Here is a 21,619-nt window from a genome sequence, read left to right as displayed (position 1 = left end):
CCACAAATAACCCAGAGATGCATTTTAAATAAAGGAGCACATTCTACTCATGTAAAAACATGCTGATTCCCGGACCGTCCGCGGGCCGGATTTAGAAAGCGATTGGGCCGCATCCGGCCCCCGGGCCTTAGTTTGGGGACTCCTGATTTAAAGGCTTGCTCCCCAAAGAAGGAAGAATCACACACACACACACACACACACACACACACACACACACGTTTCTTCCAACAGGCAATTAATTCCATGCACTTTCTTGGCCTATTCTGCAAATGCAAAATATTGTTATGATTACTATTAATATTCTGAGTTGTCCAACATTGCAAGTTCAGCATAATGAATTAATTACAAAAAGATTCACACATTGCTGTTTGCTTGGAAGCTCAAGCTTTTGCATTATAAATACTAGGCTACCGCTATAAAATGAATATGAAACCATTTTTATTGCACTATTTTATTGCCTGTGACCCTCTGGACGTTGGAGTTACAAACCATTTCCATCACAATTTTTGTGTTGCATATTTAATGAGGTTCTTTCTTTCTGGTCATTTAATTCCATTTTCAGAATAAAGTGAGGAACTGTGTGTGATGCAGTGTTCTCCAGTAATTTCCACCTATTCTTTTATATTCCTATCAAGAAATAAGCATCCCAATCATTATCTGGTACGGTTACAGGCACTTTGTTAGCCTTACATCATAAAACAGTATGTATCGCTCATTGCTTGCTTAAATGAGTGCATTATTTCTTTTCATCTGCACCGCATTCAGTGGTAGGAAACAGAAAACACCTCAGATACATAAAAACATGTTATTATTTGAACTATGAAAAATTCACCATGGTCATTAAAAAGGGCAAAACAAACTGATAAAGGCAAGCCATGGCAGCAGTAAACTTTCTGAAATTGAATGCCAAGGTAACTGAATTTGACATTCTATAGAGTACAAACAGAATATCTCTGTGTTTGGGAGAAAGTGGTGTAGTGTGGTAAGGCATGTGTTTTGCACGGACAGGCGGAGTCCCCCCAAACCCGCGGGCGACCCCCCCCCCCCGAGCGGAATAAATACACGAGACAACGTGCTATGGGATTCAAATTGGCCACAACTTTATTCAAATTCAGATGTAGGGAGACCTTGGCTTCAAGCATTGGGCGTTATCCTTCCCAGTCCCCGGCCGGGGTTCTGGGAGGCTTCGGGGTCATCCACATGTATGGGGGTTGGGGCTGACTCTGGAGAACATATGTTCAAGCAGAGAGAGCCCGCCCCCTGTTTGCCACCGCTGGTAGGGGGAAGCGATGACACCTATTGGCATGGTCAAGGTTTTCCCCAATACCCCGATCTTGTCGTTGCAAGGGGGTGAGGTCTCCGCCTCACGCCCCTCCCTCTAGGGAAATTGCCAGAGAATTTTGCCCAAGGCCTGACACCGCCAAGTTGTGATGTATTGCTACGGGAAAGGCGAAACCTGCCAATGCAGGGAAATTCCTTCCCGACCCTTCAACAGCGGCCGTGACGTAGCAGCGCTTGAGAACCTGTAGAGAAAAGGTTAGCCTGCAAAGGAAATTGAACGAGGGTGTGGAGGGTGGGAGAAGCTCTGGAACCAACTGGTGCTTCGAGGTAAGATTCAAATGCTATAGTCCGAGCCGGTTTGTCCCTCCCCTGGCCATCCCCTGGCAACACCTCCTCAGGCAGAATTGGATGTCAGGGTTGGGTAGGCGGAGACCCCTGGCATCCTACCTGGGAAGGTGGTGCCAGTCCTGAACTTCCAGGGAGCCGCCCTCTGGGATCAGGGGGCTGTGCGCGTCCACGCAAAAGGCGCCCCACATTGATGTGTGGAGCGGTCATTGCCTGCTGAAGGTCCCAGGTTTCAAAAATACCAAGTATCCTTGCAGGGTTGGTGAATATTCCTGTCCAAGAAAAAAACCCTGTCTGAGAATAGGGATTAAATTTGAATTTTATTTGTTCTGCTGTTCGCAGCACATTGACGCAGTCCAACTCTCCCAGATCTGCTTGCAGATTGGAACACATCTACCATTCAGAGTATGTATTCATTTGGGTTTTGTGATGATGCAGTTTTGATGTGCAAACAGTGTGTACCAACATATGTATTTTATATAAAAAATGCATACAGAATACATTTCTAAAGCGATGACTGCAAAGGAAAGCATGAGAAAATGTGTTTTATGTCAGAAAGTGCATACAAAGTCTTTAAAAGTAAAATCTGCACAAAATATGATGGAGCAGACGTAGGATTGAGCAAAAATGGAATGGGGACAGAGTTAGGCTGCCTACAGGAAAGCCACACAATTCAGTGTAGAGATGCTAAGCTAGATGGACCAATAGTCTAAATATGAAACAACAACCGTACGTATGTTCACTTCATACACAGGGATATTGAGCCAAACCAGTCATGACAAGGGGAGTGATAAAATTCACCTCCTTATTTCTTTGAGTTGCCCGTAGCTTGTGTTCCTTTCCTTCCATTTTAGGTTTGAAGCCCCCCCCCCAATGGTTTATACATTTTATGAAATAAATGAGTTTTGTGTCCGCTTGTGATGTGCAAACTTTATGGTGGCTGGTCAGCTGAGGTCCAAACAAGGGACACCTGCACATAATGTATGTGGCTGGAGCTTTCCTTGCTATATTTGCTTCACGTCTGCCTCAGAAAGTAGAAGCCCTTGTCTATTCTGCAGTGAGAACTTCTTCAGAGAAAGCCAAAAGAAATATTTCAGCTGCAGGCATTGTTTTCTCCTGCATTAATGCATCTTTGAAGTCTGGCCACCTAAGCTCTTTGTTTATTTTGTTTGCTGTCATTATGACATTGACAATGCAAAAAGGTGCAAACCAAGGGAAAATACTACTTTATGAATAGGAATATTGATTCATGTAAAGCAAGCCTGTCTTGGTGTACCAGAATGACCTCTAGTGGTTACATAGCATTTTACTTCATGTTCTAGGATCATGATAAGACAAGTTCTAGGAAGAGTAAGGTAAAAGGCAAAGGACCCCTGGACGGTTAAGTCAAGTCAAAGGAGACTATGGTGCTCATCTCATTTTCAGGCTGAGGGAGCTGGCGTTTGTCCACAGACAGCTTTCCATGTGGCCAGCATGACTAAACTGTTTCTGGTGCAACGGGACACTGCAACCGACGAGTGCCAGAGTGAATGGAAATGCCGTTTACCTTCCCACCACAGCAGTACCTATTTATCTACTTGCACTGACATGATTTCAAACCAGCCAGGAGCTGGGATAGGGCAATGGGAGCTCACTCCGTCACAGGGATTAGAACTGCCGACCTTCTGATCGGCAAGCCCAAGAGGCTCAATGGTTTAGACCACAGTGCCACCCACATTCTAGGAAGAGCAAGCCATGTTAATTAGCAGTGTTATCAATAACAGAAGAAGGGCTGGGATATCTAGTGCTTACTGAAGAAGATGCAATAAAAGTATCAAGATGGGGATTCCTAATTGGTATTGTTAGGCTCAACCATTCATTTATATCACACTTGCACTGCGATAGATTACTTACTCATTTATATCCTGTCTTTCTCCCAAGTTGGGATTCAAGGCAGCTTACATTTAAAAGTATAGTTATAAAATGCAAAGCAATAAAAACAGTCTAGTTAAAATCAATAGTTAAAACAAATCAAAATACACTTAGGGCCAGCATTAAAATACATTTTGCTCTGACCCATTGGTCAACATCATCTTGTTCTTCTTGTTTGGGTTCTTTCTGTCTCAAGAGAAAATGGAGTACACCCAGGCCCGGCTCTAGGTGCAGTTATAAGCCACTGATGTTTGTATTGATACGTTAGAGATGTTTCTGCTATTGTATTTTTTTGCTTTTGTTTTTACATTGCATACCACCTTGCTATATTTTCTATGAAAGTTCAGTTTATAAATATATAGAGAGGATTTGTTGTTGTTGTTTAGTCGTTTAGTTGTGTCCAACTCTTCGTGACCCCATGGACCAGAGCATGCCAGGCACTCCTGTCATCCACTGCCTCCCACAGTTTGGTCAAACTCATGTTCGTCCTCTGTCATGCCCTTCTCCTTGTGCCCTCAATCTTTCCCAACATCAGGGTCTTTTCCAGGGAGTCTTCTCTTCTCATGAGGTGGCCAAAGTATTGGACCTCAGCTTCAGGATCTGTCCTTCCAGTGAGCACTCAGGGCTGATTTCCTTCAGAATGGATAGGTTTGATCTTCTTGCAGTCCACGGGACTCTCAAGAGTCTCCTCCAGCACTATAATTCAAAAGCATCAATTCTTCAGCAATCAGCCTTCTTAATGGTCCAGCTCTCACTTCCATACAACACTACTGGGAAAACCATAGCTTTAACTATACAGACCTTGGTCGGCAAGGTGATGTCTCTGCTTTTTAACATGCTGTCTATAGAGAGGATATTTAAATGTGAATGATCTCTCAAAACAGGTACTGTATTTATATGCATATTTTTGTACTTAAAACTGTTGAGAACTGCACTGCAAAAGTGTGAAATCTGTTTCATGGCTATGCTCTGATCTGAACATATGGGTCAAGTGATTTCATATAGGAATTCAAAACTGTTGGATTCCTCTAGCATCTCTGGGAGGTGATACATCAGTCATCAGAAAAATGATGGAGTGAAGCAAGATTGATACTGATGAGGCAGTTCTGTCATGAGGTCATAGGTGAGGAAACTTCAAGTAGAAAATATGGCATGCAAGCTATGCATCTAAATCTATAGTCATTCTGCTGTGTGAAATTGCACGTCCAAATGGATTGGCAACAATATGCTTTTAAAATTAACAGCTTTTAAATACAAGCATGCTTGACTTTAGCCTATTGACCATGTCTAAGTAATGAATTATGTCGGCTGACAATGCAAAAGTCAATTCAGGAAAATCTCCTCTTCCATTCTGAAGCCTACCATGGTGATTGTGCGCTGTAAAAATAAGAAAAATGATTTTCTGAACCCTACTGTGAAATACTGCTACTCTTATCCAAATGGTGTTTTTTTTTGTTTATCTCAAAATGCCTTGGACTTTTTATTTGAACAGAAACACCCATTATCATAGTGTAATATCGCTTTAGGTGAACTTTCCTGAGAAATCTGTTTATTGAAAAAAGCATTTGCTTTTCATAAAAAAATGTGTTTCATTGAAGTTGTTTAAGTGTCACGGAATTCAATAGTAATTGCAAAGAAAAGGGGAGATTATTGAATGTAATGCTTTCAGAAATGATTCAGAAATGCATGAATTACCACTTAAAGGGATATACCACATTGTACAGAAGTCATTAGATCTCACCCACCTTTTGCAATTTTATCTTTTTTTCTTTGTGATGCATAACAGCTATTTTTCTTTTTGGATGCTGTACTTGAGAAGTATTATGATCAACCTGCTGGGTTTGCTTATTTGCTTATTTCTAGAGGTGCTAAACCTTTGGCTCTATTATTTTATTTTTATTATTTATTGAATTTATATTCCCGCCTTACACCCAGAGGTCTCAGGGAGGTTTACAGAACAAGATCAACCTAAAAACCAAAATATATATAATCAAAATAAAAACAACCCAGTAACACGCCCCCCCCAAAAAAGAGTCACATTTTAAAGGGGCATAGGATGTCAATCAGATCAACCAAATTCTGATTAGGGAGCAAACCAAACTCAAGATCCATCAGGATGAGCAGAGTTTGGAACAGACAGATCTCTGGCTGATTTTGGGATCATCTGTGGCTATGCCAGCTGAAGTCCTTCAACTTGGCTCATTTGGAGATATACCACTGTAAGTCCTTCATCATGGCTCAGCCAAACCCTGCTCAGTAGAGCTTGGGTTAAGTCCAGAAAAAGGAGCTTTCTATGGGTGTGGTGGCAGGGCCAGGCAGGGCAGGGAGAGACTTAGCTCAGGTTGGACACATATGAAATTTACATTTGCAAAAAGGATAGCATTAGCCTATTTTTAATGCGTGTTTTCCCAGGCTCAGTTTGGCTCAGCCTGCGGTAGCCCAGCTTCTGAATTGAGTTTGGAATAAGGGAAAATTGCAGTGGCCTAATCTACCCTGACATAAATTATACTGGCCTCCTATAGTTTGCATTGCTCTTCCTGGCTGTTTGAAACCTTTTGAAACTGAAGAGTTTTAAGGATTGTCCCTATACATATACATATACATACATGGGCATACCCAGCATGGGGCAAGGGGGGCAGCTGCCCCCCCCCCTAGAAGGCCGATCGTGTGCCCTGCCCCCAAAATGCGTGCAAGCCCCGCCCCGCCTGCTCTCCACCCCCGGGAGGCAGTCTACAGCAGAACTCCTGTTTGCCAGGATATCTGTTAATGGTCACTGATTGCTTTACCTGGGCAGCCTGGCCATTCTTTTGTGATGGTAAATGCTTTAGTTCCTGAATCCAGGTCACAGGCTCACCCTATTCATACACAAATACGCCCTTACGTCAGGTAAGCAAATGCCAATGGAGAGACTTTCCCAATTCCTTCCTCCTTGCAAAGAAATAGTTGAGGTCAATTTGGGAGAGTCAGAATGGTTTGGGAGAATCAAAATGACTTCAGGATTGCTCTCCTGTACTATTTCAGACACGCAGTTTGTATACTTATATATATATTTGCCTTTATGAATGTTTATTTTATATTTGGGACCTTAGAATTATTATAACAGCACTAATAAGTTTCAGCATTTGGTTTTGGTAATGAAATTATTAGCCAGAAGCAGTAGCCTGACTAAAGACATATTTGCAGACAAGGTAGTTCTTTGGTACTAGTCTGAGTGTTACCCCTGTCTGTTCTTTTTAAGCCGCAAAAGAGTGACATATTTCAAAACTGTGATAACTAAGTTATCAATTCATCTGCTTTTATGCTGGGCATGTGGAACACCAACTGCTTTTCAAAGACAGCATGTTTTATGTACCTGCTTTGTGTCATTACACGACAGATTGTATTCTAACACTCTGAAGTGTAGTAAATATTCTGTCTGTATAATTTAGTGGCGTTCAACTCTGTGGGAGTGCCTGGCAGGTTCAAGGCCTTTCTTTTAAAAGGAGAAGTCTGGTAGGATTGTAAATTTTCTACGATCGTGAGAGAATAAGACCGTAGTATGGTAAAGAGAATGGTCAGTTGAACAATATTTAACATAAAAATTTAAACAGTGATCCCATGAATAATTCTAATGGACTGTGGAAGGTGCAAAAATGGTGAAAGGGGGATAGAATTGTAGCTGAACTCCCTCTCCTCCAACTCCCTGAATTAAGATCAGTGACAAAATACTAATTGTCCTCTTGGTATGAACAGAATGTTTTTGCTGTTGATTGTTTCTCATAGTAAAGGTAAAGGGACCTCTGACCATCAGGTCCAGTCGTGACCGACTCTGGGGTTGTGGCACTCATCTCGCACTATTGCCCAAGGGAGCCGGTGTACAGCTTCCAGGTCATGCGGCCAGCATGACAAATCTGCTTCTGGTGAACCAGAGCAGCACACGGAAACACTGTTTACCTTCCCACCGGAGCGGTACCCATTTATCTACTTGCACTTTAACGTGCTTTCGAACTGCTAGGTTGGCAAGAGCTGGGACCGAGCAACAGGAGCTCACCCCGTCACAGGGATTCGAACCGCCGACCTTCTGATTGGCAAGCCCTTGGCTCTGTGGTTTAACCCACAGCACCACCTGCGTCCCGTAGTAGTGAGCATAGTAGTTCTCATAGTAGTGAGCAGCAAAAATGGAAGCAATGGCAGAGACAATAAAAAATGCTCTGTCTCCCCGCACCCCTCAAAGCGTAGTCTCTTCCCAGAGATATTTCCTGGGAGCCAATAAAGATCAACCTCTGACCTTCTGTGCTTCCTGTGTGTCTGTGGTCTTCACTCAGAGTAGTAACATGACTATAAGACTTGCCATTGACTGCCTTTAAATATTTAGTTCTAACACCTATTAGCATTGTAGATTAGCACTAACAGCCATGTTCACAAGCTGTTCCGTGATTTCTAGTATCTTGAAGGGAGGGGTGGAGAGTGCTATGATATTATAGATACTTATGTGATTAGCTATATAAACCCAACTTTGCTGCATGATAAAGATGGAATGAGAAATGCCAGTACCATATCCATTAGCAAAAATATCCTTCGTTTCATTTAGATAATAATAATAATTACAAGTGGCTTTTGTGGCAATGGAAACGTACTAGAGATGATGGCAATATAAATCATAGATTCGCAAATTGATTTTCATATGAAAAGATACTCTTATTTTGTGATTAAATTGAGCATTTATTCAATGAACAATTCAATTCTAAATGTGTAAAATACATCTCACGTATATCGAACAAATATTTAGAACAACATTGGATATAGTTTATTTTTGGACAATGGAACTGGTCATTATGAGTAGAAAATGGACTGAAGTATTTCCTTTTTAATTTGATGCAATAGGAAGTTTATTAAGGCTACCTGAGATTTATCTGGAAGGAAGAGCATTATTATTATTATTATTGTTGTTGTTGTTGTTGTTGTTGTTGTTGTTGTTATTATTGAACTCCCATGCAAGCAGGCATTTCCATGCCATCCACTGGCATCATGGGCAGCTCCACTCAGACATTGTTTTTCTCTGCTTATCTTATCTCTCCTTGGTAGCTGCTCCTTCTCCTCTCAACACTTAGCAACAATTAGCTGCCAAAGGAAATATAAGCAGAGATAAGCAGTGTATAGATAATAGATAGAGAAAAAGATGCTATGGTGCTTTTATTTCCCTGTGTGCTTGATTATAACCCCCACTGCATGTTGCTTGAGAGATTCGAACAGTCCAAGCCTGGCATTCACAACAAGGCTTTGACATGATGAATGGAAGGCACAGCTGGGCTCTAGAATTCAAGAGCATTTCATTTTACTATTTATAGGTAGCACAAATGTTGTGTGCACTGGCATACGCTCCAACATCTTTGAGTCCCAAAATCAAGACACACATCTTCCCGCCCACGCCCCCATGTGAGTGGCCACCATGTTGTTGCATGAGAAAAAGGGATGTCCCATTTTTTCCCAGGACACTTGTGGACTGTGCCCCAGCTGAATCCCAAACCGAACTGAGCAAAACACCCAGCAGGATGGAATCTCAAGCCCCCCCCCCAATTAGCTCCCCACCAGGCTTCTGTCGTGCCACCTCACCTGCAGCCCAGCATAAATGAGAATTATTTATACCACCCAGCCACTCTGGGCGGCTTCCAACAAAAGATTAAAAATACATTAATACATCAGTCATTAAAAACTTCCCTAAACAGGGCTGCCTTCAGATGTCTTCTAAACGTCAGATAGTTGTTTATTTCTTTGACATCTGATGGGAGGGCGTTCCACAGGGTGGGTGCCACTACCAAAAAGGCCCTCTGCCTGTTTGCCTGTAACCTCATTTCTCTAAGGCCCTCTGCCTTAGAATGTGCAAAGAAATTTAAACATTCCAGTAAGCGAAGCATTACCCTGCAGTTGGTAAGGAGATGATTCAGACTAGGTTTTTCTAACCCAGTTAAACATTATCCCTGCCCCATAAATTGATTTTGAAGCAGATCTGGAATGTGTGGTTAACCTGGAAGGAGGGCTTCCTAGCCACATTCTCATGCATAAACCCCCTTTAACATTCTTTTGCAATGTTTAAAGTATTATGAAACTGAAAATGCCATTCTCTCTAGTTCAGGGGTTCCCAACAAAATTTTCTCGAGGACCCCTCATCGAGCCGCTATTGTGACAAGGACCCCCATTAATTCCTAATCCTAAAATTAAAAAGTGAGAGCCAAATTAAGAGTCTTTTTATAAGAGTCCAGGGAGGAGGGAGGGGAATGGAGAAGACAGGGTACCTGTGCAGTAGTGCACAAATGAAGCCGACGCGCACAAAGCATCTTGGGGAGGTGAGCGTTAGTAGAATGCGTGTGCTGCCTCTTTGCAAAACAGTAGTGTTTGTAAAGCACCACCTAACGGCATACAGCAGAACTACTGCCTCTATCTAATTCTAGTTTTGCGCTAGACTCTGCTCATGCAGGAAGCGGCCAAAACAAAAAATCTGTTATCATACGAAATATGACCACCTGTTGGGAACCACTGCTCTAGTTCGAACACATCATCCTATCGGAAAATCACTGTCGTCACACTTTTCTTGCATAAATTTTCATTTTTCACTGAAGTATTAGGTTTAATAAAAAAGGCTGACATTTCCAGACAGAAAATCAACTAAAACCAAAGCGATAAAATTACAATCCAAAAATAAAACACAAAATGGCTTCATTCCTTTACCGCCACATATCGAAGAAACTGTAAAATGAGAGTGAACGTGGTCCTACTCCCATTGACACCAATATATTAAAAAAGAGAAAAGATTAGCAGAATAAGAATGTACCTTGCATGCTTCAGAGGGAAAAAAAACATATTCTATCCATCCCAAGTGATCAAGTAAACCATAGCATGACCTCAGGCTCACATCTTCCTTTCACTCACTCCTCCTCATTCATGCGTGAATGAAAATTCACTTTAAGAACAAATCACAATTCTGTTACATCTGAGTGAGAAACTGAGGTTTGCTCTAATCAAAGACAGTTTAAACCCAGCAGGATTCAGCTATGGTTTCTGATTCTGGTTTGTCATCTTACTTTGGTTGGAAGAAACCCACAGTTTCCTGAGTTTTGACATCATATGATAGTTCTATTTTGCCCTTAACGGTGAAAGTAGAAGCTTTCCCTCTCCTCCATTGCACACATATTGAAAGATGGGGCGGGAGAGGGTAGAAACCCAAGAATGTTCACTGTGGTGCGTTCTCACTCACATGAACTCTGTTTAATGTGATCATCTGAACCAGATCTAAGTCTGGGGTGATATCTATGCAATGAGACATCTTACAGGAGTACATTTACACCTCGCTCAGCTTTTAGCACAATTTCTCAGAGCATACAAGGAAAAAAGTTTCCATGTCAAGGTTTATGAAATAAAGCCATACAGCAAATGCTGACTTTTAAATTGTCCTTTTCAGGCTTTTTCAGGAAACACCAATGCAGACAGTGTGGTAACTTATAATCTCCAACATTCCATCAAAGCAAGATTTCTGCGGTTTGTCCCTTTGGATTGGAACCGCAATGGAAGGATTGGAATGAGGATCGAGGTCTATGGCTGTGCTCACAGTAAGTGATGCCTTTTCTTTGAGATGAATCACATAATTGAAATCTACAGGTGCATTCTAATTGGGGGGGGGGGGTGGAATCCTGCTAATTGGCCTTTAATGGAAATAAAGATATTTGTGTATCCTAACAGCATACCCCCCCCTCCCGCCCGATTATTATATTGATATTTGCACACTGAGGTCAATTGCACCATATAATGACTTGGAGTATATATCAATAAACTTAATTTAAGTGAAACAGAATACAAATGCCTAGTTACCAAATTAGCTCTGTAGGGTTGCCATATTTTGAAGAGCAAAAAAGAGGACACTATGACAACTCTGATGTTACATATTCCTAATATATGTCTGCTATACAAAGTGTGATATATTGCCAGGGCGGGGGTAGGAAAAGAGAAGAGGAAAGCAAGTCTTCAACCACCAGTTATGTCTATGTCTCATCCAGAAAGTCTAGCCAGAGACATTTTGGCAATTTTTTTTAAAAAAAGAATCATAGAATCATAGTTGGAAGAGACGACAAGGGCCATCCAGTCCAACCCCCTGCCAAGCAGGAAACACCATCAAAGCATTCCTGACAGATGGCTGTCAAGCCTCCGCTTAAAGATCTCCAAAGAAGACTTCACCACACTCCTTGGCAGCAAATTCCACTGCCGAACAGCTCTTACTGTCAGGAAGTTCGTCCTAATGTTTAGGTGGAATCTTCTTTCTTGTAGCTTGAATCCATTGCTCTGTGTCCGCTTCTCTGGAACAGCAGAAAACAACCTTTCACCCTCTTCTATATGACATCCTTTTATATATTTGAACATGGCTATCATATCATCCCTTAACCTTCTCTTCTCCAGGCTAAACATACCCAGCTCCCTAAGCTGTTCCTCATAAGGCATCGTTTCCAGGCCTTTGACCATTTTGGTTGCCCTCCTCTGGACACATTCCAGCTTGTCAGTATCCTTCTTGAACTGTGGTGCCCAGAACTGGACACAGTACTCCAGGTGAGGTCTGACCAGAGCAGAATACAGTGGTACTATTACTTCCCTTGATCTAGATGCTATACTCCTATTGATGCAGCCCAGAATTGCATTGGCTTTTTAGCTGCTGCATCACACTGTTGACTCATGCCAAGTTTGTGGTCTACCAAGACTCCTAGATCCTTTTCACATGTACTGCTCTCAATCCAGGTGTCTCCCATCCTGTATTTGTGCCTTTCTTTTCTTTTCTTTTCTTTTTTTTGCCCAAGTGTAGTACTTGTTAAAATTCATCCACCTGGACAGAAATTTTACCCCTGAAAAAGAGGATGTGTCCTGGAAAAAGAGGACACAGGGCAACCCACCATCTCCCAGAACCCGGTGAGGCTTAAAAGTAGGAGAGCAAAGAACTCGAAGACAGAGGGCACGTAGCAGCACCTGTAGAAGAGACGAATGAGGAAGTGGGAGAGAAGGGGGGTTGGAGATTCACTCGGGATAACACCATTATCCAAGAGGCTGGGTTCTATAGCCTCTCTCTGTAAAGATTTAAATAAAAAAAGGACTTTTAATAAACTTTTCCTTGTATTTATACTTTCCTGGGCAACTAGCCGGGGGCCGCTGATAGCATCCTGACACACCTTATGCAACTACTAAAATTGATTTTCACCATTCCAACCAGGGCCATCTTAAGAATATCTGGTGCTGTGGTGCAAAGATCCCTCTGGAGCCCCCCTCCCCATTTCCCTGAGTTATCAATTTTTTCCCAAGCCTCGGCGGCGATGACTCTGATCCCGTGGAGGCTTGGGAGGCAAGCTGCACGCCTGCCAGCCATATGGTTGACGGGGCGCAGCTGGGGGGCGTGCCGGGAAAGGGGAGGCTGCCGGCAAAGCTGCACAGCTCCCCCACTCACTGGGGCGCCCCTGAGAGAGGCCGGCGCCCTGGCACAACACGCCACTAACCCCAATAGGAAAGACGGCTCTGGTCCCAACCCCATTCTGAAGCCACTTCTCTCTTTTGTTCTGTATCCCTGCTTTGCACCCGCTTTTACTTTCACTTCCAGATGGATGGCCATCTGTCATGGATGCTTTAGTTGAGATTCCTGCATTACAGGGGGTTGGACTAGATGGCCCTCGGGGTACCTTCCAACTCTATGATTCTATGAATCCATTCCTTTACCTCCTTCCACCTCCTTTTCTGCAACCCCACCCAATTTGCTCACAAACCACCACCCCCCTTTTGGTAATCTCCTGCATTATTCATACATTGCAGCTGCTACGTACCTTTTTCAGCTTCCACCCAGTTCTGAAGCCACCACCCCCTGCTATTTTTCCTTTGCATTTGCTCTCCAACCCCACCCTGATTTCATGCAAAACCAGAATTTTGATTTGTCAATACAAAATGAATAGAAAGTTGTCCTGAAAGAAGTTTTACAAATACAGCCCAGTCAGCTGGGCGGGGTTCAAATAATAAAATTATTAATTATCATTATTAAAACAGCTGCTAGGTACCCCAGCAAACAGAACGGCGTAGGAGGAAGAAACAAGGGAATGTGTTAAAAACCTGCTCGCAAAGTTGTATATGGGATGCTGTTGTTTGGGCAAGAGGGGAGAAGCCACAAGAAGGAGCATATCGACTTTTCTCCAGCAAAGCAATTCAAACAATCCAGTACGGCATGCAGTTGTGATGTCTTCCACAGCTGTGCTATGAAGTGAAATGTCACTTTTTTTCTCAAACTAGGGGAGACTTTCAGGCTGTCAGGAACTCATTGGGGCATGAGAAACATTTGCCTGATTAGAGTCATGGATGTTATTTTTAGGAAATCTACGAGACGCAGTATCAGTAGGGAATTCAGATCAGGCAGCGGGATCAAGGACTGCGTTGACAAGGGCACAGGGCAAGCAGAGCAAGGAAGGCAGGTTGAGGAACACGAGGCAAAGCTTGATGTCAGGCACTACTAAAAAGTTCTCAGCAAGCACTTTCGCAACAGCCATCACCTGCTTCCTTTTTAGCAGAGTTTGTGGCAGGCGTCAGCCATTCGGGCCAAGAGCAATTCTGTTCCAATTCTATACATTCAGGAAGCAGAGTGGTCCACTATTCCTCTAGCAGGGAGGGTCTCCCATGAGATGAACTTTGTGTAAAAGGAAACTAGTGCCGTGCCAAAATCTGCTGATGTCTCCAACGTTTTCTTCCCCTGTGAAGGAGACTTCCATTTGTTTTCTGCCTCCTTCTCAGGGCATTTGAGGATTTCTTTAGAATTCCAGAGGCTCTTGGGTTTTGAGCTTGCTTTAGTATTCCAAGGTGGCTGACGGTGATCTGTTTTGCTTGCCAATAAACTTTTCCCCAGCGCCTCCAGCCTCCTTGGCTGCTTGTATTGCCTGATTTGGGGGGCAGGGAAGGCCTATGGGAAGTGTTACATTATTACGTCTTCCCCTGGGTTTTAATTGAAGTGTGGACCACTGGGGAAGGCTGCAGAGCACAGAATACCAGTGAGATGGTTTGCATAAGGAAAGGAAACGCCGACAAACACCCCCTGGCCTCCTCAGAAGGCAAGCACATTCAAAGCCCTGCACCACACCCAAACAAATGTCACCAAAAATTAACTCCTCTAATGTCATTTCTCTTAATTATTTGATGGGAAATGGTTTGGGGCACATTACTATGTCCAGCACATGTAGCACATGTTTTTCTGCACATGTTTTCTGCTGTTCAGTTGTGAATCACTTTGGGAAGAACGATGATGCTAAAAGGCAACATACAAATTGCCAAAATAAAATAATAAAGAAATAGTTGTAGAAGCATCAACCTGCATCCACCCTACCAAAGACTCATGTGCTGATTTTTGAAGGAAAGGAGGAATGGAGGGCAAAGACAGAGGTTTCTGCAAAGCGCTCTGCTTTGCCCCACCCACACCTCCTGTTTGTTTGTTTGCCAGTACACAAACTGCAGAACTTATTATCTTTCCATGCCACACTTGTACAATGCCTTCATACATCTTCAGAGACTGCTCTGGGTAATTTAGGTTTTGAGGGTAGTTTTATTTGTAGTTCAGAGTTATCTAGCAAACTAGAACTGAAGGAGGGCATGTAAGGCAAAATTAACCCCTGATTATCACAGTCTTGGAAATCATTGCTTATTTTGCTTTTTGGAATATTTCTTGTGGTTTTCAGACAAAATTTGAAATGATCCTTAGAAAAGAGGGTGGGGGGACTTTGTGTGTTCCTATACCACATATTGAACATAAAAAGTTTATTTCTGTAAATAAATGCATATTTATTTTTTCATCATTTGATGATCAGAAAAGAGAAAACCCAGAAAGGATGATATTCAAAAGTGTATTTGAATAAATTAACGTAGAAGATGTCAGATTGTGCAATGTGGATAGTAGAACCCATTCTGTTTCTTTTATGTATTTTGATTTGATTTCATTGTTAAAATTATTTCAGTTTCAATTGAGATTTTGTTCATCATATAGGTATATATTTTATGTGAGCTTGAGGTAAAGAAAATAATTATTAATAATGATAATGATATGATAGGGGAGGATTGCCCTAGCTGGGAACCTCCAGATATCACATCACAAATCTCTGAAGGGTAACCAAAGTTGGGGAATGCTGGTGTAGGGATTACAAATAACTATCAACACTAATGAATTCATTGATTGCTTTTTATTTATCTGCTGCCTTCTGTCAAAGGATAGGTGGCAACACATTTAAAAATCGATTGAACATGTAATTTGTTACCTACTCGATGCCCCAGTTTTAGTGGTCTAATTTTCATAGTGGAAATGTACTGATTAGAAAAACGTGATTGATGTAGATTCCTAGTGTTCTCCCTTGAACTGCCCTTACCAAAGTAAAACTTATTCATCTTATGTGACAGAACTGAGAATTAAACCAATTGACAGCTTAAGTTCAAAACAAGGCCCTTCTGCTTATAATTGGTGTGATTCTGCTGAATATTAATGGCTTTTTAAAAATATTATGAGTCACTCAAAATGGATAACTTTTAAGCTTAGGCACAATCCCTCAGAGATCACAGGTTCATTTCAGTGGGGCATGCACAGGAGAAATTTTTAGAGGCTCGCTTCCAAAATATAGAGCGCTTTTTTTTCTTTGTCAAATTAAGCAAAGTTAGATAGCAGATTTCCATTGACTTAGAAGAGGACACTCAATGAGTTGGAAAATGATTTCATATATTATTGGCCGTCTGCTACATCTTCATTTATTTCATAAGTGCATCTCTCAAGAACTATTACCTCCTTTGTCTTCTTTACTTGTGCAGCATGAATACTCTATGAGCTTTACTTGAGTGTTATCTGTTCCTTTCTGTAGTTCTAAGTCAGGCTGTAACAGATTGTGACAGATACTATTTTATATTACTGGTCTAAAATCTGTTCTTTCCAGCCAAGTGGATATATATGACCTTGAAAGGGACTAGATAATGTGTCATGAGAAGTGAAGTGCTTTTTTAAATGGTGAAAACATTGCTACCTCTTCTGTCAATAAGAATATTTCATATATGTGGAATAGGTACATTTGCCCTTACAAAAGGGTATGAGCAGGCAATTGCTTTGCCTTAGTGTTTCAGAGCCACAAGTGCTCTTAAAATACAGTGGGGGTCCCCCCCCCGGTTAATGTCTTTATTTGTTAATTTAATTTACATCCTTTCTTCCCTCCGAAATGAGTGCAGGATGGCATGATGAGAGCAGGCCTTTGAGTTTTTCATTGAATTACTTCTCCCCTCTCCATCTCGCTCTCAGCCACTGAAATGTCTTACCTTCCCCCACCCGCTTTGTTATTCCCAGCTGTATAGTGATACCTTCTGAAATGCTTGCTTCTGACTCCACAGTTTCACCTTGATTGGATGCAAAGACTCTCCCAAAGAGGTGTCACCATTTGAACTGCTAGCATAGCTGCCCAGTACCCCGTTTTCCCCGGGAAACCCCCGTTTTTACTTACATTTTCCTGGTGGTCCCCCGTATCACTTCGTCTCCCGTTTTTCTCTGTTATTTTCTCCTGCCGGCGGCCATTTTTTTCTTTCCGATTTGCCCTTCTATGGGCACCAAAAATGGCCGCCGCCGGCTTCAAAAGTTACATCTACGCATGTCCGGAAGTGCATAGACACGACTTCCGGTGCCGGCGGCGGCCATTTTTGGTGCCCATAGATGGGCGGAGCGACACCGGAAGTTGCGTCGACGCACTTCCTGACATGTGTACAAGCGACTTTCGAAGCCAGCGGCGGCCATTTTGGGTGCCCATAGAAGGGCAAAGCGACACTGGAAGTTACGTCGATGCAACTTCCGGTGTCACACAGCTGCCGGTCCTGGATTCTGCAGTCCGGGACTTGGAAGGTAAGACTGCTAGTGTGAAATATCAACCCCATTGAAGAAATTGGAAGTATAGGGCAGGCATATCCAAAGTTCTCGGGGAGGGGGCCTAATCCAGCCCACCAGTCGGTTTAACCCGCCCGGCCCCTGTGGCAGCTTATTTCCTGGGGTAAAATCCTAAAAAACCTCAACAACTTCAATCCTAAAAAAAGGTTGACAACTTGGGCTGGCTCTTTGGTCGGCCCCCACTTCATCAAATCTGGCCCTCTTTGAAAAAGGTTTGGACAAAACTGGTATAGGGTAGGCAAACTAAGGTCTGGGGGACAGATCCGGCCCAATCGCCTTGTAAATCCTGCCCATGTACGGTCAAGGAATCAGCATGTTTTTACATGAGTAGAATGTGTGTATTTATTTAAAACGCTTCTCTGGGCTATTCGTGGGGCATAGGAATTTGTTGATTATTATTTTTCCAAAATATAGTCCGGCCCACCACAAGGTCTGAGGGACAGTGGACCGGCCCCGTGCTGAAAAAGTTTGCTGACCCCTGCTTTGGGGGAATGGCTGCAGCTAACCTTGGTAGAGCACAGGTCCTGCATGCAAAATGTCCTAGGTTGAATCCCTCATGTCTCCAGGTAGAGTTGAGAAGGACTCCTACCTGAAAAGCCTCAGAACCACTGCCAGATAGTGTTGAGCATGCTAGACAAAATGAATCAATGATCTGACTTGGCCTTAGGTAGCTCCGTAGGTTTCTTTGCTTGATTGTTTCCCCATCCTCTGACTTCCTCTGTTCTAATCTGTCACAGACATCATAAACACTTGGGCATCTCATTATCACATTATTCTGTTGTGAGAAGTTCTGTCACTTATCTGGTGCTTCACCAGTTGATGTCATTGCTCCAACTCTGGGGGTAGGGGGTGGGGATAATAACCCCAGAGCTTTGTTCCTTCACATTTCTCCTCTGTTCTACAAAGAACCATGCTGTAAGTTACAGGAATGAACTCTGACTTGTATATGATGCTTATAGAATGGCTTGGGATTTCTCATAAAAGGTAAAGGTAAAGGGACCCCTGACCATTAGGTCCAGTCATGACCGACTCTGGGGTTGCGCGCTCATCTCGCATTATTGGCCAAGGGAGCCGGCGTATAGCTTCTAGGTCATGTGGCCAGCATGACAAAGCCGCTTCTGGCAAACCAGAGCAGCACACGGAAACGCCGCTTACCTTCCCGCTATAGTGGTTCCTATTTATCTACTTGCATTTTGACGTGCTTTCAAACTGCTAGGTTGGCAGGAGCTGGGACCAAGCAACGGGAGCTCACCCCGTCACAGGGATTCGAACCGCCGACCTCCTGATCAGCAAGCCCTAGCCTCAGTGGCTAAATGATTATCACACAAGGGGGCGGGGGGCAGTTTCTCTTCTTGGCAACCCATCATAAGAGATCCTTTATTTGTGTTATTCTTCTTCTTTTTTTTACTTTTTAAATTTTTATTTAAAGTTGTTGTGACAGAAAAAGAAGTAAAAACTAGAAGAAAAACTTACAACCACAATCATTCAAAATAATTCAAATTACAAACACAATCATTTTCATTTTATATCACATTCTGAATAATTTTCCAAATACCACCCTCTATTTCCCTCCCCCTCCCACCCGACTTCCCCTCACCCATGTGATAGCTTATTGGCATTCGTATTATTGTTTCTTGCTGTGTTAGCAGTTATTTATACTTAATATACATATCCTTTTTAATATCATCTTGTATCCTTGAGAGTCTTTCCTTTTACGTTTATGCTAAACTTAATTTCCGTATCCATATTTTTTCATATATATCTCTACACACTCCCACTCTCTCTTAATTTTTTGCTTGGGGCAGCCCCTAATTGATGCCATTAATTTTGCCATCCCCGTAAATTCACATTCTGATAATTCTAGAATTTTTCCTGTTTTCCGATTTTTTGCCATCTAGCTGCTGCTGTCACATAGAGGAATATATTCTTTTTATTTTGGGGGATATCATTGGTTATTAAGCCTAACAGATATGCTTGTGGCTTTTGAGAATTGTGCTCTTAAATATTCTTTTTAACTCTTCATGTATCTTGGTCCAAAATTGTTTAATCACTTTACACCCCCACCACATATGGTGCATTGTTCCCACCTCTGCTTTACATCTCCAACAAAGTTTTGAATATTTTTTTATAGATCTTTGCCAATTTTACTGGGGTGAGGTACCAACAATAACACATTTTCATTATATTTTCCCTTACCAAATAAGAAGCTCTGAAATTTATGTCAACACTCCATAATTTTTTTCCTCCTATCTAAATGTATTGTCTTGCCCAGATCTTGTGACCACTTTATCATTGTTTCTTTTCTTACTTCATCTTTCAATTCCCACTCAAGGAGTAGATTGTACATTTTTTATATAATTTTTTTTATTTGACTGCTTTATTTGTTTTATTCTTAGGGTCTGATGTGGCAGATTTTGATGGGAAAAGTTTCCTACTCTACAGATTTAACCCCAAATCCATCACAGCACTGAAGGACATAATTTCTCTGCAGTTCAAAACGATACAAAGAGATGGGATTCTGATACACAGAGAAGGACAGAATGGCGATCACATCACCTTGGCATTAGTTAACGGAAAGCTTTCCTTGCTCATCAACATAGGTATCAAGTGCAAATTCATACTGCACACCTACTTAGTAATCTGCTTATTTTAAACTAACTAACTAACTATATATAAGTTCACTGTCTACATTCTTTCTTCCAACAGACCTAACAGTTTGTTTTTCTCCTCTTGAAGGTGATGCTAAAATATATTCTGCTGACGCCCAGGTTAATATCACTCTGGGTAGCCTATTGGATGATCAGCACTGGCATTCAGTCCTCATTGAACATTTCAATAATCAAGTGAACTTTACAGTTGATAAACACACTCACCATTTTCATGCAAAGGGAGAATTCAATTATTTGGACCTTGATTATGAGGTGTGAAAACTATCTTTCATTTATTAGACTTATTCTTTTGTTATGTAAATGCAATTATGAAACAGAAGGAGGTGGTGAGCTGCTTAGGGAAGTGTTTCGGCATTCAGACTCTTGTCGAAGCTTGAAATTAAAGACTTTCACTAATGCTTTGCTTACATGTGTGCCAACCCTTGACTTTTCTGCTTTGATGTAAATGCCCAACTGTTCCTTTTGTAACTGTACTGTTTACACTCTACTGGGGGTGCAGGACATGGGAAGTGCAGGGGCGGAGGAAGGGGCGCGGTAGGGGCGGTCCGCTCCGGGTGTCACCACGGAAGGGGGTGAAAAAAATACCGGGCAGCACTCACTGCGGGGTCTGCAGCACCCCCGAGACACGCGCCTCTCCTGGGAGTGATGCGCTGGCTTGAGCACCCGCAGGCTGCACGTTGCCCCAAATGGTAGGGCAGCTGAGTGGGAGGAGGCAGGCAGACTTCTCGGATGCCCCGTGGAGCGTCCTGCCCTGGCTGGCCCCTCCCCCACAGGCAGCTGCCCCAGTCCCTGGGCACAGGGCACATGCACTGCCCCAAATGCCCGATCGGCTTGCTCCGCCACTGGGGATGTGAACAGAGAGCAGATACAACAGTTCATAAAAGGCAGCTTTGAAGTAGGGTTTAGGTGGGGATAATAGATTGCATATTGCACATCATCCTGTGCACATTTCAGATAAATCAGAAGCTTTGGTAGTTTCATTTCCCTTTCCCCACCTGCTGGTAAACCAGCAATGCTGCTCATTACAGCAGGCAGTGGAGGGGGGTCACACGAGGGGACTGGGGAAGGAAGAGGCAAGAGATACTGTGCTGTTCAATGAATCAACGGTTTAAAGAAGCACTGTAGCTCACCAAAGTGGTGATTCTACAGCAGCTTTGGGGAAACTGTGGCCCTTTCGTCATCCCTGATAATTGCCCATATTGGCTGGGAATGGCGGCAATTGGAATCCAAGATCTGGGGGTCCACAGCTTCCCCATCTCTGGCCAAAACCAAGGTGAGGTTGGGTCTTTGTGAAAGAGAGTCAGTTGCCCTTCACACTGGTGCATTGCTGGTCTTATCCTGGATCCACATTGTCTCAATGTGATTGCCCATAGGTTCATCAAACCAATTTATGGGAGTATGGGAGCTTTGGCACATAAGTGGCATTTGCCCACTCTCTCCGCCCCCCCCCCAACCTGTTAGCACTGGACAACTTCCT

General features: G+C 42.7%; 1 protein-coding gene across 3 annotated transcripts in view; it reads left to right on the top strand.

The window, feature by feature from the left end:
* The window catches only part of CNTNAP4 (contactin associated protein family member 4), a 250,473-nt gene that overhangs the window by 134,635 nt on the left and 94,219 nt on the right, over positions 1 to 21,619 (top strand). For all 3 annotated transcript variants that reach the window (XM_088652650.1, XM_088652651.1, XM_060280113.2), the window contains exons 4-6: positions 10,973 to 11,120; positions 19,870 to 20,073; positions 20,210 to 20,394. In XM_088652650.1, coding sequence (XP_088508776.1) covers positions 10,973 to 11,120; positions 19,870 to 20,073; positions 20,210 to 20,394 — 537 coding nt within the window. The remainder of the gene's footprint in view (positions 1 to 10,972; positions 11,121 to 19,869; positions 20,074 to 20,209; positions 20,395 to 21,619) is intronic.

This window comes from Zootoca vivipara, chromosome 10, assembly GCF_965207765.1.
Source record: "Zootoca vivipara chromosome 10, rZooViv2.hap1.1, whole genome shotgun sequence".
Taxonomy (NCBI): domain Eukaryota; kingdom Metazoa; phylum Chordata; class Lepidosauria; order Squamata; family Lacertidae; genus Zootoca; species Zootoca vivipara.
Note: the sequence above shows the minus strand (reverse complement) of the source record. Positions and strands in the feature narration are given on the sequence as shown.